The sequence below is a fragment of the Ziziphus jujuba genome, chromosome 3 (assembly GCF_031755915.1).
Source record: "Ziziphus jujuba cultivar Dongzao chromosome 3, ASM3175591v1".
Classification (NCBI taxonomy): Eukaryota; Viridiplantae; Streptophyta; class Magnoliopsida; order Rosales; family Rhamnaceae; genus Ziziphus; species Ziziphus jujuba.
The window spans coordinates 11,164,090-11,183,318 of NC_083381.1; the positions used below are offsets into that span (position 1 = coordinate 11,164,090).

Here is a 19,229-nt window from a genome sequence, read left to right on the forward strand (position 1 = left end):
GTCGCTTACCCAATTCCGTTTTTATGCCTGGCTTTTCTAATCCATTATATTAATCCTGAATTCCTAATGCTTTTTGGGACAAAGAGAGTAAGATTTGAATACCCTGTTTCCTTTTTCCTTTTTTTTTTTTTTTCCTTTTTTATATAAGGCTTTTGTGGAGCTGATAATAATAATAAAAAAATATATATATATTATTCTTAACGACAATAAAACAATTAATATTACCCATAAATTTTAATTTTTACTTAAGTAATAATAACAATAAAAATGAATAAATAATAACAAAAAAAGAAAAGGGCAAAAAAAAAAAAAAACAGACTTGAAGAAAAAACAAAAGCCACTAGTGGCTCTTCAATTTCCTGGTAATGCCGCTGGTCGCGTTGATTTTTCTTTCCCTTCTTTCACGCAAATTTCAAAACTTTATGCTGCAAAAAATTAAAGATAATTTCATACTTTTGTTTTTAATTTTTTCAATCCAATTCCTTTCCCATTTCTAATTTTATTTCAGAATTTTCTCGGCAAACAAACAATTCTTGCAATTCGTATCTCATTCTTCGTTTTTCATTCATTGGCTTCCGTATGTCGTAGATACGATTATCTTCTTCTCCATTTCTCGGCCCTTTTACGTGCTCTCTTTTGTTTTCCATTTCTTAACAATTATCTTGGAGCTCATTCTTGTCTATCTTTCTCTGCAATTCTTGCGTCTCTCTTTCTCAATCTATTGTATCATTCACTTTTCGTTTGAATAGAATTCAATGAAAGGTTGAATATCTCGTTTTCCTTGTTGCTATTCTTGAATTGGGTTGTCAGTCTTGAGTCAACCCAGTTGCAAATCTTGTTGCTTATTTCGTTTCCCATCCTATTCTTCTTGGTGAAACTGGTATTGCCGTATTGGGTTTCTTCTGTGAGCTCGTAATTTTATGGAGATTTTGTAGTCATTATTGTTCCATAAATTTTCAGAGCCTGTACTTTCAACTGGGTTTTGGTTTTTGTTTCGTTTCTGATCATTGATAGATTCAAACACCGTGTTGATTTATCTACACCATGCAGTCTCAGCAGAAAAACCCTTTTGGGGTTTTGCAATCTCTGCAGCAACAAATAGGTTCCAATGGCAATTGTGTTGAATCAGAGAGTCCTCCATTTTCCATAAGGTGAATAACCTTTGCAGAAATTTTAGATCATATTATTTTTCCCTTTGATATTAATCTCATTGTTCTGCTTGATTTTATTTCACAGCTGTACAGTTTTATCGTGGTCACATACCATATCCTCCTTCACTGCATTTAGGAATCAATTTCCATTTCATTGTATTTTCTTTCAATCTTTTCAACCAGTTACATTCTGGGTTGTCTATCTTTTAATTGCATGTGATTCATATAAGTTGTTAACGAAATAACAATTAAGGTGTTAAAAGAAACTTCTCTATTCTGCTTTTCATGACTTGTAATGTGCGTTTTCTAACCTAATCGCGGTCTTGAACAAAATGCACCTTGGAATATGTTGGAATTTTGATTTTGTTTTAGTTTTTGTTACGTTAAACTTAATTTGTAAATAATGGTTCTTTTATGTAATGGAATTGTCCATTACAACTTATTTTTCTGTCTATAATTATATCATTGGTGTATCTTCATTCTGTATTTAAGTTCTTGGAGGTTAATTTCAAGTTCCTCTTTTCAGATTTACCTTTTGTGCTTTCATATCATGTTCATTTTATGCACAATTATTTGTTTTAATACATCAAGGTAAAAAATCCTTGGATAAAAGAATGTACTAGCATTTCATTTTTGCCTACTTCTTCTGCAGAAAGTATGTTCTTGCTTGTCGTCAGAAAGATATCTTTCATAGCTGGCCTTTTCCAGAGAAATACTTGCATATCTGTCTAAAGCATGGTATCAATGATGTGCTACCACCCCTTGAATCCCATCATTCAGCTATCCAGTCACTCAGAGGACCTATACATTTACAAAATAATGAGAATGCTAGTTCATTCATTAAAATGGTTCAAAATACTGTAGAGCAAGAGGACTTGTTGAGAAAGGAAAGCAATTTAGCCTCCAATGAAGACATATCCAGAGAGTCCAGTCAAGATTGCCAATTATCTCTTTCTAGTAATAGTTGTAAGAATGAAGAAAATGGTTATAAACTCAGTTCTGATGTTGCTTCTGATGTCGTAGTTTCAAGAAGTGAACCTTCAGCTGTCATTCCGATTTCTCTTCTTCATGAACATCAATGTAGTAAGATAGTGAAATCCAACAAGATGTTGAGACACAAGCGGAAAAAACGTAAAGGAAAGAATAAGAAGCGATCGATGGTTGATATTTTAGCTGTGGCAAAGCCATGTACAGTGGAGGATCTAATTAGGATTAACAGATTATGTTGTGGTTTTAGCAAGCCTTTGGAGAATGAGATTAACGGAATAGAAGAAACGATGAATGTTGAGAATAATTGCAATTCTGATGTAACTGAGGAGAACTCAAATGGGAAGATTCAAACAGATGATTGTGAAGCTGCTGATGTCGATATGTCAGGCAGAAAAAGATGGGTTGTAAAGTTCAAGTTGAATAGTTAAGTTCAAGTCCCGGGACATGAATTAAGAGAAAAAGATTCATGCAAATGTACAATATAAGGTATGGTTTTGATCTTCATGATTATCTTTCTTACATAGGTGATACTACTATTCCTTTGTCAGGTTATAGTTGGGATTTATACCATGCAATATGCTGCTAATCAATATGCATAAACATTCCGTGAACAACTGAATCGTTGTGCTAATATTAAAATATCTCAGTTAGTAGATTTTAGATATATCACATATAATAAAAGTCAACATAGTTGATCTATTTTCCATTATAATTTATATGATGCACTTCATGTAATTTGCTTTCCTATTTTATTATAGTAACGTATTTAAGTATGTCAGAGAATTAATTCTGTTATATTTCTACTTAAATGCAATGGTTTTTAGTAATTAGTTATATTATTCTACCTGAAATAGCTTTTAAAACTAAGCGTATGGTAGTAGAAAATATATAAGCATTATTTGGAGATAGGATCCATTTTTAATGAGATAGAAACCTTGTCAAGATACAGTGCCTGACAATAAGGAACTTCAACATACAGATGGACTAACCTGTATTTGATGAGTTTTAAATTTTGAGACCATGATGATGTCTATGGTAGGCAAGGCTAATTTGAAAGAATTAAGATTACACATGTCAATTTTTCCTTTGCAATGGGAGTAAGAAAACTTAGTAAAAACTAGTACACATTTCCAGAACTTGTTGATTATTTTGCATCCATAGAAGGAAGTTCTGCAATTATCTGAATCTCTGGATCTAGTATTTTGTTCTTAAATGAAGACAGATTCTAATTTGTTTCAACAAAGATATTTCTCTGCAGCATATTGTTGCATGGTCACATGACATTTTGGTTGAAAGATTTCATATACTGGCTTGTTTGAAAATATGCTTAACTTAGAATGTGACATGAATGACTATATAATTATTAAGTGCTTCCCGCTGATCTTACAGAGTCTAAAATGTTGGCTTTCTGGAGACTTAAGGTTCTTCTTGGCATCCATCTGTTCGTATCCATCTTTCCAATTGTTGGCTAATTTATTTTATTGTTCATTGAAGTTGTCAATGTCCACCTGTTTATTTCTTTAGAAGAAGTTTCCGATGACCTAAAAATCTAATTAAACAACGAGAATTAGGCTAAACTAAGATTCATCTCTGCTTTCTAAAAATCAGTGAGCTCATTACACCTTAAGCAATGACCCTCAATTCGGTGAATGAATTTGTTAAGAATTTGAATTTTTTTTTTTTTAACTTCTTTTTGGATTTTTTAATAACTTGTTAGAGAATAACTGTTATCATGGAAAAGACTTTTTAGCTGATTGTATTAATGGGCCATAAAGCCTAATCCTCTATTGCCATGTTCTGGTTGTTTTATGCCTGCCTCTTCTCGAACCTGTGATATAGTGGTCACAACTCACTCACTTGACCGTTGGACTAGAAGGTTGGGCTTTATTGCCATGTTGTTTTACTAGTTTTTGCTTCAAAAAAAATCAGAGGCATAAGAACATCATAGGTTTTGGTCTAAAATAATTTTGTTATGTTTAAGCTTGGAACATATCATTCTTGACTTGTCCATAAATTGCAGGCTCCAGGACGAGTTAGCCAGCTCAAAGCCATCGTACAAGAAGGCTTCAAGAGAGGTTAGCAGATCAAGAGATAAACTAGAACTTCTGCAAGTATGAAGAAACTGATTAAGATCTATAGCTATTTTATACGAAACAGATTTGAGGGTGGTAATAGAAGGTGATCACAACGGTTTACAAGTCTGATTTAGTTTGTAATCTAACCCATTGCCAATTTGGTTGTTGGTAGCAATTTGAGTTGTATAGTAGCTTGTCCCTTTCAATGAAGGCCACGGTTGCTTGTATATCTGTGTCTTGGAGACGTAATTTTTCCCCAACTCTGCAAAAGAATCTGAATTGTTAACCAGTCAAATGCCCCTGCTTTTTCTTCTCATGAGCGTCTTGTTTTCATTTTCTCTAAGATTTTCTTTGACATCTCTGCAACAGTTGATTGAGTTCTTCACTGGCATGTATGTCGATGCTATTTCTGTCGTTTTCAATATAACGGTAGGATAGTGTATAATGCATCCCCATCATGTCTTAGTTCTTATTCACGAGAAGTTACTAATTGGTGCTGCATGAGCATAAAAGACAATGTTTTAGAAAACATTTCATTACCTAATGTAACATTGCTTTTTCATGTTATAAATGCCAACATGATAATCATCAATATACTATTGGAAGCCGGACCTTTTTTAAGAGTGCTAATTGGGTTAATTTAAGGATCCGAAACCTACATAAACATACAATACTTTAGCGTAGTATGTAAGTAATGTGAGACTATGCACTATATATATTGTTTGGAAGGTGAGCAACAACGAAACTATTTTTAAAATCTGGCTGGTTTGCTTTTATTTGAGCTCCTTCCTCCACAGTCCTGTAAACTTAATTAACACTACAAAGGCTACCCAATTATCTTGAAGATTTCTATGATTATGATGTGATATATTTGATTAAAAGTCATTAATGGGCACCATGGATATCGCAGGAAACTGCATTTGGTGATGAACTTAGACATAGTAATTTGTAAAACCAATTAAACATATATATATATATATATATATGTATGTATAAGCTTGCTAGTTAATTAATTAGGTCATTGCTAAAGAAAATGGAAAAGTAAGGAAAGGAAAAAAAAAATCTTTGTTTATCTTGAAAGGAAATACTATCGGATGTCAAGGATTTTAGATATGGAACTAAAGAAGCAAGAGAATGAATTTTGGCAAATTAATATGCAACCATTTCAAATTCTTATTCTTAGATGAACTTGTAAAGTAGTATATGGAGGAGAGTGTATGACTATCTTTTATATTAAAAGATTATATAAATGGTATATCTGATAAAAGTGGCTACAAAGAAAAAATATATTTTTATTTGCATGTCAAAAAAAGATAAAATATGATTAAAGAAATCAGTATTTTACATAAAGATCCTAGTCATATGATATGTCATGTGGTAGACAGATAATATTATTCCACACTAGAAATTACAAGCAAAAGAAATAATATATTTTATTAAATAGGGTAATTGACATTGTTAGTCCCTGAACTATACCCATATTTTTTGTTTAGTCCTTGAATTTTTTTTTTTTTTCTTGGCATTTTCGTTCCTAAACTCCATATTCTAATGCACTGTAGTTCTTAAACTAATTTCTAGCAATTTTGAGATATGCAATAGTACATTTATTATAACAATTTTCGTCCTTAAACTATTTTTTAATATAATTTTTATCAGGTTTGAAATATGTAGTACACTTACTGTCATAGAAAACAACATATTTATATCAAAATGCAAAAGAAATTAGAAAATTACTGTCATGAAATAGTATACTTTTCTATACATTATCTGTCATTAGGTGATGAACTTAGACATAGTAATTTGAAATATGTAGTACACTTACTGTCATGAAATATGTATACTTTCTATACATTATTTGCTATTTGTACAGGTAAATTAGAAAATTAAAGTATTTCTTCAATATTTCAGTTTTTCTCTAGAATTTTAATTGCCGAAATGTCTCCCTGTATTATGACTTATTTCAAATTATCACATTGTATCAATTTTTGTTTTTTTTCCTTTTTTTTTTTTTTTGGGGGGGGGGGGGGTGTTAAAATTTGACCAACTTAGCCATGTAACATTCAAGTAAATTGGCTATATAAGACAGTATGGGTTTAATTTAAATCAAAGATTTTTTCTTTTGATTTTTTAAAAAAGAAAACAAACAAAAAGAATGAAAGACAACATACAAGTTGCTTCATTTCATTTATCATCAATTTTGTCCAAAAAAATTATTATACTCTAAACACATATATATCATATGATATATATATATGCCAATAATGCATTATGGAAAAAAAAAATCTATATTTATTAAAAACTAGGTAGTTTATTTTGCCAAATTCTAACCAAAAAACAAAAAACTTTATATTTACCGTATTTAAATTTATGTAAATGTGTGTATTTACACCATTTTCTTTTAACACATTGCTTTTAATTTCATGAATTCTAACCAGCAAAAAAATTGGAAAAATATAGAAAGTATAAAGATATTCTAATTCTTATAACCAACCAAAAAAAAAAAAAAAAAGAAGGGGAAAAGAAAAAGGAAGGGAAGGTCATCTGGCCTTGTGGGCCTTTTCGGGTTTTGATGATTCACCTGATCATTTTCGGATTCGAACCGTATCCAACAGGGTTGTTGGGGGCCCATTTTTGACATTTGGTCCTTTTTTTTTTTATTATATATATTTAAGAAAGAAGAAGAATTCGTCAATTTGGCGGGACGGGGTCTCCCACCGCCAATTTTTTCAATTTATTTTTATGCAAAAATATTTTTAATTTTATTCATTTTCACTATAAAAGGCCCAAAAAAGTGAGCCAAAGTCGCTAAGCAAAGCGACGGTTTTTTTTATCATTTTGGGAGTTTTGGGAGTCGGAGAAGATTGACGGAGACGGAGAGCTGAGAAGAAGACGATGCTGAGAGGGAGGGAAAGCCTAATCCGGCTGGTCGGAAAACGCCGTCGTTTCCTTCCCCATCGTCAAGCTTTCCTCTCCGCTCCTTTCCAGGTAGACCCACTTTTTTTTTTTTTTTTTTTTTTGGCCCCTTTTAAAAAGGTTGGATTTTTATTTGCAGAGCTCGTTGAATTTTCGTGGTGATGGAGATGGGGAAGTGGGTAATAATGGAAAGATGGAGTCTTTGGAAGGTGGAGGAGGGGAACATGAAGGAGAAGAAGATAGTGTGGAAGTGAGCTGCCCAGTTTGTGGCAACAAAGTGAGTGGGAATAATACCGCCATTAACTCTCATATAGGTACCATTTCTTTGAATTTAGTTTCCAATTTAAGTTATTGAGTCTATGAAATTATATATATATATATATATATATATTTTTTTTTTTTGTTTTTTTAGGGGAATGACATTTACATGTTTGTTCTTTTCCCCCACTCAGTATCTGATAATCGAATCATCAAATTTCGTGGTTCTTGTCACTGTTGGCTCCCAATATGTTGTTATCTGAACTATATTAAAAATGATGGTTTATTGTATTTCTCTTAAAGTGGCGTAGCTAAGATGAACCACTTTCGGTATTTGGTAGACTTATATGGTGATAAATTTCTGTACGACTACAACTCTGCTCTAATCCAGTTATTTTGGAGTCAGCTATGCAATTTGGTGTCACTATTAGTTGTCTGATTTAATTCGAAATTTCGTTCACTAGATAAAATTTTCAAAATTTGGGACTTTTTGCACCAAGGGGCAAAAACACTGTTAAAATTATATGACTTGGCTTTCGGTAATGAGAATCAAGTTGTCAAGATATGTCAAGATTGAAACATTGATCTTTTTTAGTATCTAATTTCTGATTATAACAACATAAGTGGATGCTTATGGTTCTTATTGTTGTTCAGATGTGTGCCTACTGAGAGGAACCAAGCGGAAATTGACCCAACGCACACTTCTTGAAATGAAGTTCTCCCAAAAGTCAAAAGTTCAAATTCATACACCTGTCTTGGAGCCGTTAGGAAATAGTTTATTTGATAATATTGTACAGGATTCCATTCATCGATTGAGTGATTGTGGTGCTTCAGTTGAAGTAAATGGAAGCAATTTGTGTGGGTCAGTGTTGAACTCAAAGTCTGTGACGGAAACTGACATAGATGGTCGATCTAAAAACACAGTCAATTCTGACAGGACTGACATCAATGTTGATGCCCCTTCATTATTGTTAAAGAATGAGGTGCCTGAATGTGATTTTGCCATGTCTATGGATGACATTTCTGGCACGATTCTTGAAACTTTTATTGTAGGTCGTAGGTTTAGTAATGAGAAAGAGCTAAATCCTGGGGAAAATATTATTCTTGTAAGAGATCCTCATAATGCTAAGGATCCCAATGCTATTGAGGTGCTTTTCAGTTTTGCTTTGTTTGAATGTGTGATATATGATGTGTATATATATTATTTGCTTTAATTCTTATTCAGGTATTGCATCCTCCTGTTAAATAGGTTATTTCTTCAGATACTGGATATTCTAAAGTGCTTGGTTTTCTTCCTCGTGAGTTAGCTCGATATTTATCTCCTTTAATTGACAAGTGCTGCCTAAGATTTGAGGTAATATATTTTTCAAGCTGGGAAGTACTTAGTTGTGCATAAAATAATTTGCTTGCTTAACCTTATGCTTAGTTGCTTAATCGTTGCATTTCATTTCAAGATGTACATTTCAGAAACATAACTAGGATCTATATTTCAGTTATATGAAAGTAGTTAAGGGAGAAGAGACCATCTGTAAGACTGTAAATAATTTAAAGCTTTTCTTTTATTGGACTTTTATCTGTTATCCTACATTTTCTTTGATAGGTCTTGTAATCCTTACAGTTTAATATACAATGATTATTTGTTGCACCGCGTTGTCCTGTAAAATTTCCTTGTAGCAAGATGGTTGACAGTATTAACAATAAATTACAAGCTAAACATATTATTTAAATGGATCAAGGAGTGATATAACTATTTGAGATGTTTATTCTCTGGGTAGACATCCAAAATAGGTATTTTATTGATCTTGCAGGAAGATAATTTTTTAATCTTAATTAAATGCTACATATTGTTTTTGAGATGCTTATAGTTTACTTGTACTCCATAAGGGTTTTGAAAATAAATGGATCATCTTGATCTATATCTCTGGTTTATGTACCTTTTATGATCTGCATATATAGTGCAATTACCATATATGTAGCTTTTTGTAATTATAGCTTTTAAAATGGCATGCATAAACATCCTCATTTTATATTGATAGTTTATTAGTGTTCAGATTGAATTAACTTGAAATGACTGTTAGTAATCATGGCTTTTATTGGATTTTACAGGGACAGGTTACTTCTGTTCCAGAGTGTTCATTTGATATTGTTCCGATTCAAGTTAGCTGTCGTAAAATTGTACTAAATGGCAATAAAGAAAACAATAGCATTAATTTTTTCAGATATTTATGGAATAATGCTCTGCAAGTAATTGAATCCGCAAAGAAAAGTTCAACTAGTACAACAAAATATCAGCAGAACTTCTGTGTCTTTGTACAAGAAGTTTTAAGAAATAATTCTCACCTTTTTGCAGACGATGAAAAAGATTTTATGGGTATCAGTTCTGACACTAAAAGCATTTGGTATATCAGTATTTCGTTTTATATGTTTTTGACAGCTTATGACTTTGTTATGTGTTGTCCACTGGCAGAATCATTCAATTCTTTGTCAGATGATAGTCAGAGGCTTTTTATTCGTCTTTATACACGTAAAGGTAGGTTGATTCACCGGCAAACTATGTTCTTGTTGTGTTTATTTATTTAGTTGTTTGGGCTTTGTGTGTGTATTTTTTGTTAATTTCTGTTTCCATTGTTGTAACAATATTCCTCCCGTAACTTGTTGGTAGACATTAATATATTATGTGTTGCTCTCTTATAATAAGTTGTGTGCCTTATAAGACACTAATGTGTAGATCCTATGAATACAGTTTAATTCAAGCTACTTTCCTACTTTAGTTGTATGTCAAAACGTGGCTATTGGTGGTATCACCAGCGGCCACCGCTTGTAGATGTGATATACAACAGTGGATATCCTGCACATCCTACTGAATGCTTTAAATATCATAACAGGAGTAATGGACAATGCTTCTACTTTGAGCCAATGCTTGGCTCCATATTGCCTCATCTTGTTGAGTGCATCTTCTCGCCTCAAAATAGAAGGCATTGTTAATGCTCATCTGTATAATAATTATGAATATACCTGCACGTAAAACCTAATGCAGGATCAACAATTACAGGTAATGCTTTGCCCCTAGTTGCTTGGCTGTGGCCTCCAGCCATTATCTCAATATTTTACCTACTTAGAAGGATTTTTCCCTTTTCCTGCAGTATATCATTTTAGACTTGTAATGGTGTGGAGTTGGTCCTAATGCTAGAAAAAATTATATGTATTACATGTCTCTGCATTAGTCATGGGAATTGTAAGCAATGTGATTCATGAGGTTTCTGGCTGTTTGGTGTGCTCTCTTGATGCATCCTGCTTTATACATGGCTGTTCTTCTCTTTCCTGCAATCAAACTTGCTATTACTCTTCCTGGTTCGATATGCATATTATTATTTGTTTCTTTCAAAATTATGCCTTTCCATAAAATAATTTAGGGTAGCTATGGGCAAAACAGTTGTAATTCTTTTAAGTTTTTTATTTTTTATTTTTTTATTTTGTACTTATGATACTTAAACAAGACAATAACACCTTTCGGACTTGTATCACAGAAAGTTGTGGGTGGCGCAAATGTCTTCAAGTTTGATCCATAAAGTCATAAAATATTAATCTTCCCTTAACTACTTACATGGTATTACTCTTTACAGGGCCATGGTTTCGGATGTCAAGTATTTCCTACCCAGAAATATTGGATCCTCAAAAGGCAGTGGAAGAGCTCTCTGGTGTTGTAACAGTAGTACATGCTTAAATTGTAACATTTCATTTCAAATTTTCAGGTTTTTTGATGGGATGCTTATTTGTCTTTTTGTGCTGCAGAAAAGGGTTACACATGTTCCTTTGAAGTTAAAACCAAGCCACATGATGATGATTTGAGTAGGATTGTGAATTTGCTGACTGTAGCTGAACTACGTGAAATTATGTGCACACTTAAGAAGGTTAGCATCTTCTGATATACTTTGGTAATTTTTAGTTTAATTCTCTCTTCAATAATGCTTGTACTGAAGCACCACAGATTTACAAATTTTAGAATGTTATTATGCTTGAACCAATGCATTTGATGCTTATTGTAAAACGAGCAAGATTAATGATCAACATAGTGCTTAAAAAACATCTATTATTTTAAGAGTCCCTTTGGCAGTGCTCTCGCAAGTTGAACTTTTTCATGAAAACGATTTTTGTTAGCAGTGATTTTACAAGGATTATGAAATTGGTGATTCTCTGAAGACCACTACAAGTACTTTTGTATAAAGCACCTTTTTTGTGCAGCCAGCCTAAACACAATGCACAAGCACCTTTTTAATGTAAGAAATTCTTTAAACAGTATGAAAAGTACTGCCAAGGAGGCTCTTAATGCACATTCTTGAGTTATTTGTTGTACTTTAAATAATTTTGTGAACAGTTTAGGTTACAGTAAATAATTTTGTGTGCAGTTTAGGTTACAGGTTACCTTTTTAATAAGATTCAGTACTTTTTATGAGAAATTTATTTAGCATGGTGGTTATGTAGAGGCTGCAGCAACATGGATTGTCCTGATCCATTGTTAATGTTCTAGATTTTATCTCTGTAATTATATATTTCACATCTTTCCCTGCACAAATGTGTTTTCTTGCTTAATAGTCTTTAAGTGATTATTTATTTTCAAATAATTTAAGTACTAATGAAATTTCTTAGTGTTGGGTAGATCGGCAGCATCATGACCATCAGTCAGTTGTACACAAATTCTGGAACTATGTCTGGGGTTATAGCTAGTTGTGCAAACCTTTTACGTCAGGCTTGGTTGTATGATCTTGGTTTGTACTATTTATTGCTCATTCTTATAATCATCCTTGCGGTGATAATAGATGCCTTATTCTAATTTATCTTTAAAATGTACAAAAATTGATAATAATAGTTAGTTGATTGTAGAGTGGAAATTTTGTTTACTTCATTTACAATTTTCTAGAATTGCTGAAACCAAAGGCACAAATCCATGTTTTAAGCATTTTATACATGTCACATATGAACCTATGATGGATGGAGCATTTTTGGGTGGATCTTTCTAAATTTGGTTGCATCCCTGGTTTATGCTCCTAAAGTGATAAAATTGGCTTTCGATGACTACACATTAAGAGATCTACTGTGTGGACAGATACGGGTCAAACATTAAGTTCTGGTGGCAGTATAAATTTTGTTTTGTCAGTGTAAATGTGAATGTAAAAGTACCTGCAATGTCTATTTGATTATGATGCAACATTGGTGTATTAAGCTTCTTTTTTTATTTTTAATTTTTTCCCCTTGAGAGGCAATCTTGGCATTGTTTGGTTCTGCGCATATTTGTTCTGGTATTTTACTTGGCAGCATATTATAAATAATTCAGACAGTGGGAATGAATGAGGAAACCCTATATTAAGGGTTATTTAATAGCCAAGGAGACCTGAGAGAATTAAGCAATGGTATAAGGTTCTTTCTTTTTTCTTCTTTTATTCCAAAACCATTTCATCCATCCATAGATTCAACACATTTAGAGATCATAAGTTCATTTGTTTTGCTAAAAGGAGACCTAATCTACAAAAGCGACTCATTTCAGCTGAAGAGTTCAAAATTCATAAATCCTATAAATATTTGCACTTGCCTTTCAGCTCCATAATTTATCTCTTTAATGAGGTCACTAGAATCTGTTGATTTAGATTTCTTTATCATCTTAATAGCAGATGTTTCAAATTTTACAAACAGAAAACTATTGAAATGCTGGCGCAGCAGATGGTAGTGCAACCTAACAGTATAGTAACTGAATCCACTTTAGTAGCGTTTATGATTTTGACAGCCTAATCCAATTTAATTGTTCTCATGTTTTTGGTATTCTACATGCATGGATGCTTTTGGGTATTTTCTTTTCTGCTTCTTACTTTTTAATGCCCTGCGTGGACTATACTGGCTTAGTTCCTGTCAGGGCAGAGATATGGTGTACTAGCCTTCTAGTTACATGTCTGCTTCAATTTAACCTAGATTAGGAAGACATTGCATTACTACCAACTGGTGAGAAATAAAATTATGGGACAATTTTTTAACTTTCTTGTGGCAATAAGATAACTTATACAGTTTTACAGATGGAATCTCAGCTACAATTGCTTGGTTATCTGATGAAATGTGGCCTATGCTTTTCTTGCTTGGTTATCTGATGAGTCTTTTCTTAAACATAGCTTCTGTTTTGGCTTCAGAATTGCAGTTTTGGCACGAGAAAGCAGGATCTTATTGCGTCTCTACTTTCTATATACAAAGATGGATTCTGGTATGTAATTATTTTCTGTAATAGAAATTTAAAGTTTTTTTTGGATGTTAGCAATGATAAGTTTTCCTTTTATGTTCTTGTTATGCAATATGCAGCTCTCGACTACCTGGTATGATTTTGGATAAAACATGTGGTTGTATTTCCATATCTTCAAAAGCTGAAGCCCTTTTCTGGCGTGCTGAGGTTACGTTGTTTAGTGTTTCTGTTTTATTCAATACATACAGGAAATTTAGCAGATATTTGGTTACACTTAATACCTAAATTTTTCTGTGTGAATTACTGGTTCATGCAGAGGCTTTTCTTTCTAAATGGAGAGCAGGATCTGTCAGCATTTTTGTTAGTTGATTTGGGCATAGTCAAGTACCCAACTTACAATTGCATAATTACAGAACAGATTTTCTTGGGTTGTGATGACCTGCTTGCTTATGAAGAGGTGTTTCTTTGTTTATTTAGAATTTGTTATTAATCTTTGTTACCTTTACCATATATACATTGTTCATATATTGCAGGCCATTGAAGTGGCTCAAATGATTGATGAATCCCTTGATGAAAACAACAATGAATTGGTGTTGAGATGCATAAAGATAGCTCAGTCCCATATATCCAGCACACCTATGAAAATAACTGAATCGTCAATCTCCAAATCAGTGGTTTCATTTCATTTTTCTTTTTCTGCATCGTGGGTCTACTCAAAAGTCATTTTGTTAGGAATTTCCTTTTTCGAGCGTGAACGTAGGTATGGGTTGTGAAATCACATGTCCCTCTTACATGTATGCATAAGTTAGTATGTTTCTCTTATCATGTATTCTTGGCTGTTACTGTCAATAACTTGGGAAATGCACTCATGTTTCAAATGGTGAAACTGTGTACATGGTTCAGTTAAATTTAGTTTAGTGAGTTGCAGATACACGTTTAAACTATAAAAACCTCACATCCCCTTATCTATTTGTTTATCTGTTGCTCAACCATAATGTTTTACTTTCATATCTACTTTTTGGGCATTTTTTAGAAAAATACGTTCAGAAATGTTTCCCTTGATTAGGAAACTGTTTCTCCTTTTCTTATATGTTCTTTGGTTTCTCAGCTGCTGCATCTCCATTGCTTTTGCATCTGCAAAGCACTTAATTATAATAGAACGTCCTCATGGTTAACCCACTCCCTTTTGATCAAGGGATCCTCGGTTCGAGCTGTGAGGTTTACAATCCTTGAGAGAAAAGGAAAAATTATACGTCTAAGTTTGCTTCATTGAGAACTTTCAAAGCATGGAGTAATTGCCTTGAGTTGGACTGGCTATTTAGTCTTCTCTTAGCGGATATAAGATTTGCTTAAAAGTTGTACTCTTTTTCATTAAAAAAAATAAAAAAAATTATCCTATTTTCCAATTTCCATGAAATGGCGATTATAAAACTAAATTTGGAGCTCTTCAGAATCTCTAAAGCTTATAAGCATGCATAGGTAATTCTGATTTATTCTACACATTTGTTTGTGCTGTATAAGGTTGACAATATTATATATTCAATTCAGGTATAATGATGCAATATATTTATTGAAGCAGCTGCTAGAGTGTTTCACTTGTAATGGTAGAAGAGGATATTGGATGCTGAGGTTGTCAGTTGACTTGGAGCATATAGGCTGTCATGATGAGAGCCTTTCTGTTGCTGAAAATGGATTACTGGACCCCTGGGTACGTGCTGGTTCAAGAATGGCATTGCAGAGGCGGGTCCTTCGATTAGGTAAACCACCAAGGCGCTGGAAAATTCCTGATTTTGCAAAGTCTGTCAAGAGGAAGATTAATGAGGTAATTGCTTTAAGCTTCTTCATGTTGTTCACCTCATCTAACAAAATGTCAAAACTTTTCTGTCTTTCTATCTTTGACTTCTTATTTTGGCAAACAAGTTAGGTTCATGTTCTCGGGAGACCTTTGAATTCAGAGACAGGTACAAAGAGCAGATTCTATGGAGAAGATGGGGAACAATGTGGGGTGGAGGAGCTTGCACTACAGTATTATGCTGGGGAAGGAGGTGGATGGAAGGGTGTGCATACAGAGTCTGGCATTTGGCTGACTATTTTTGGGCTTCTTATGTGGGATGTAATGTTTTGTGATGTGCCAAACGTCTTCCGTACCAGGTTTCAGGTATTTTAAATTATTTGTGATTTTATGCTCTCTTCTATTAAAATTTTGATACACATATATAAATATACCCAGGTAAAATGAAAACAAAATGTGGTAATGCATTTCTTTTTCCACTTTCTGGTTCATGATAACTGGCAAATGTTGGGAATGCATATGTTGGAATGGGTTCTAGAAACTGATAAATCTGGTTAATATGTTGGATTCAAATCCTTTGTAACTGAAGCAATTCAAGTGTATTATATATTTTCAGTTCAATTCTATTCTATATTATCATGCCAACTTTATAATCCTTTAGCATTTTTGTTTCAACTTTGTAGTTCTCAAGCAAAACTGGGTTTCAATATTTTAGTTAGCTTCTAATCAAACAAAACCATTCACAAACTCTCTATTTGTAGTTTGTCAAATTTGTCCCATCATATAACGCTTTTCACATGCTTCATCAGAAAACCTTAAAATTATAGAAGTTCTCCTCCCCACCTTAAACTAAGTCACTAATATATTATTAACCAACACAATGTGATTTGTAAATAATATGCAACATTATTCTTAATAGTCAATGCAATGCCTATGGTCTTGGTGTCCGTCCTTACGTTGTAGTGATCCTGGAAAATTGCTGATTTTCATCTCCTTTTTTCCCCCTTTTTGGTTTGTGAGAGAGAGAGAGAGAGAGAGAGGACTGAGAGGAAGCACATGAAAAAGCTAAGAAGGATGGGATTGGTTATTCTTATTTATATATATATTTTTTAATTCATAGGGTTCAAGAAAACAACAATGTAATGAAAAAATATCTTTTTACAGACTGCTCCTTTGGACTTGGAGACTGATAGCTTTTATCTGGTCCGAAAGGACCAAATAGAATCTCACCTTAAGAAAATTCATGATGGAATGGCTGAGGAGATTCTCATCACATCATGGCAATCACATCAGGGAACAGCTTGTAGAGGAGTAAACTGGGACAGGGTTACCCTCTCTGACCTCCGAGCTGCTGTTGGATGCATTGGTGGACCATGTTTGGCCTTATTCTGCCGACATCTTGCACAAGATTACCGGAGCTGGTCAAGTGGAATGCCAGATTTGTTGCTATGGCGATTCCATGATGAATACCGAGCTGAAGCCAAGCTTGTTGAAGTTAAAGGCCCCAGGGATCGACTTTCCGAACAGCAAAGAGCATGGCTACTGCTTCTAATGGATTGTGGGTTCAATACAGAGGTATGTAAAGTGAGCCCTGAACCAACACCTTGATGAAGATATGCTGCCCAGGCATATGAAATGAAACATACATGCAACATGAAAGACTTGAGCACAGGAGCTTTCTGTAGAAATTCATTGACTTTCTGAGAAGTATGCTTTGCAAATTCTTTGTCAATGATTCTTTGATGCAACTGGAAGGTAAAATTGTCCATTTAGCTGAGAAGAATGCAAGTATGGTAAAAGAAGTACATGCGAGTATGGTAAAAGGAGTTCATGTTAGAGACAAGGTTCAGCTGCAGGCTGCGGAACAACTGCAGGGAGAGAATTAAGGTTTCATAAAACAGTTGGATGCAAAAGAAATTTTTTCTTAGGATAGCATAGGAGGAAGATTGTTGTATTTAGGAATCCAAGGGTTTGATTCTTCTTGGATAGCATTGTGTTGGTGTTCTTGTTTTTCTGGGAGCTTAATGTGGGAATCTTGGGCTTTAATGGATCAATTGTTGGGGATTATATAGTTTTAATTCTTGTTTACATTTTGGGGTTTGTGAATTTGTATTGAATTAACTCTTGTACTTAATATTGGACATACGGATTAATTCCTAGTGGGGCTTATGCTTGTAAATTTCTTAAATAGATGAAAGTTATTTTGTCTTCCGGGTTGTGTTGGGATACTTGTGAATTCTTTAAATTGTTTTTATTATGGGTTCAACTAAGCAGAAGGATTAATGAAAACAAGGCTATTTTCTTTGTGAATTTTTTTGGTAAATAAAAAATGGGTCTTTCGGTGGAATAGGTTCAAAAATTACTTAGGACCACATATTTATAGTCTGTCTTTACAACCCTGTGAGAATACAATTCTGTGGAAGTTCAGATCTAAAGATACACAGCCTTTGTAGCTTCCTCTTCTACAGCATTATTAGTCATATAAAATGCACTATGAAATACAAATTGGGCTTCCCATGCTTGAATCCACGACCTTAAACCCTGCAAATGATGGAAATGAGGTTTCCTTCAATTTGCTTCACCCCCTTTGGGTGTCTATTTTCTTTGTGATTGTGATTGATGGATGAAGGGTGATCAGATTTGGGAAGGCCAGATTATATATTTGATCCTGATAGAACATTTTTAGTTAGATCGAATACTCTACGAATATTGGCTAAATTGAAAAAGAAAATTTTATAAACTGGTGTGAGAAGATAAATATTGATAGTTATTTATCCATCCTTTCCCTCAAACCCAATAATCAGGACTATTGTATAAAATTTAACGAGTTTGATTATCATATATTCCTTGAAATACACAATAATCAAATAAACAAACAAAGGCTTTGCAACAATGCTGCATGTTCATGGTCCTATTACACCAAGATTCTGAGGGATAACATTTGGGCCTTGTTGTTCTGTCTTTTGGTTGCTTCAATGTTTGGGTAGTGCTGTTTCCCACTTTATAGTTTATTCTACTACAAGGAATCTTGACCCCACGCCAATGGAGACATTTTTATTTTTTTATTTTTGGTTTTTTCAATAGAGATTGAATTCAGCTAAATGTCAAATTGGGTATGTTTTTTGATAAAGAAATTAAAGATTATGCAATTTCTCCAAGGTCTTGCTTTTTCCATTCATGATGCCTTGCTATCAAGGCCTAAATTAAAGAAGAATACCATTATTTGCACAAAGAGTGAGTTCCACATCCAACATTGAGACCATGGAACTTGGCTTGCAAATCTAGACTCTTTATCAAAAGCCAGGAACTAGCTCTTTTGAATTTTTTCCATTTACTTAACGTTTGTTGCAAGCATGATCTAGTAATTAATCAAATTCATTATCAGTGGTTGTTCAATGTAACTAGTAAATAAAGTTGTATATGATTGATTACATGTAATTTATATGAAAATTATCAATTTTTTATTAGAGAAAGATTGAATATGATGGATGTGTGAATTCACTATATATATAATAAACACTTTGTTTTAATCTTGATCATGCTTGTTTCACTCAAAGATTTATAGTAATTGATAATGGGGATTTCTATATACCGCTCTAATTTTATTGGAATTCTCCAAAGCAAGATCTGATAATTAAAGTTTCTGTGTTTATGATATCACTCTTTAACTTTTTTTTCTCAAAATAATTTTATCCTGACAAGATTGTTACAAATGTACCATGTAAGTTGACACTTTTCGATCATCAACTACAAATTCAATATTTAGAACCCAAAAAATAAAAAATAAAAATATTTAAATTCGACATTGACACATTACTATGTGATAATAA

The 19,229-nt window shown here is 33.2% G+C and overlaps 2 protein-coding genes across 8 annotated transcripts; both read left to right on the forward strand.

Moving 5' to 3' along the window:
• Window positions 1–304: 304 nt before the first annotated feature.
• Window positions 305–4,530, forward strand: LOC107422231 (uncharacterized). The gene is made up of 3 exons (XM_016031651.4): window positions 305–1,151; window positions 1,804–2,627; window positions 4,162–4,530. Exons 1-2 carry the CDS (start codon window positions 1,045–1,047, stop codon window positions 2,567–2,569), a joined length of 873 nt encoding a protein of 290 aa, XP_015887137.1. The 5' UTR covers window positions 305–1,044; the 3' UTR covers window positions 2,570–2,627; window positions 4,162–4,530.
• A 2,398-nt stretch (window positions 4,531–6,928) lies between these two features.
• Window positions 6,929–17,610, forward strand: LOC107422217 (fanconi-associated nuclease 1 homolog). Of its 7 annotated transcripts, none has more exons than XM_048477363.2 (15): window positions 6,929–7,201; window positions 7,269–7,443; window positions 8,042–8,535; window positions 8,637–8,741; window positions 9,494–9,758; window positions 9,855–9,917; window positions 11,011–11,085; window positions 11,180–11,298; window positions 13,561–13,631; window positions 13,727–13,814; window positions 13,924–14,064; window positions 14,141–14,367; window positions 15,156–15,429; window positions 15,528–15,765; window positions 16,564–16,702. In XM_048477363.2, exons 1-14 carry the CDS (start codon window positions 7,109–7,111, stop codon window positions 15,732–15,734), a joined length of 2,397 nt encoding a protein of 798 aa, XP_048333320.2. In that variant the 5' UTR covers window positions 6,929–7,108; the 3' UTR covers window positions 15,735–15,765; window positions 16,564–16,702. The 7 variants fall into 7 exon arrangements, with proteins under 7 accessions (XP_048333320.2, XP_048333316.2, XP_048333317.2 ...); XM_048477358.2 differs by having other exon boundaries at window positions 6,936–7,201; window positions 15,532–15,765; window positions 16,564–17,610; XM_048477361.2 differs by having other exon boundaries at window positions 6,937–7,201; window positions 8,042–8,370; window positions 15,532–15,765; window positions 16,564–17,610.
• The last annotated feature ends 1,619 nt before the right edge of the window (window positions 17,611–19,229 follow it).

Coding starts and splice junctions, on each gene's coding strand:
- LOC107422231 (XM_016031651.4), top strand. CDS start 1,045: ATGCAGTCTCAGCAGAAAAACCCTTTTGGGGTTTTGCAATCTCTGCAG. Junction 1,152..1,803: donor AGTCCTCCATTTTCCATAAG/GTGAATAACCTT, acceptor CTTCTTCTGCAG/AAAGTATGTTCTTGCTTGTC.
- LOC107422217 (XM_048477358.2), top strand. CDS start 7,109: ATGCTGAGAGGGAGGGAAAGCCTAATCCGGCTGGTCGGAAAACGCCGT. Junction 8,536..8,636: donor AGGATCCCAATGCTATTGAG/GTGCTTTTCAGT, acceptor CCTGTTAAATAG/GTTATTTCTTCAGATACTGG. Junction 9,918..11,010: donor TCGTCTTTATACACGTAAAG/GTAGGTTGATTC, acceptor TACTCTTTACAG/GGCCATGGTTTCGGATGTCA.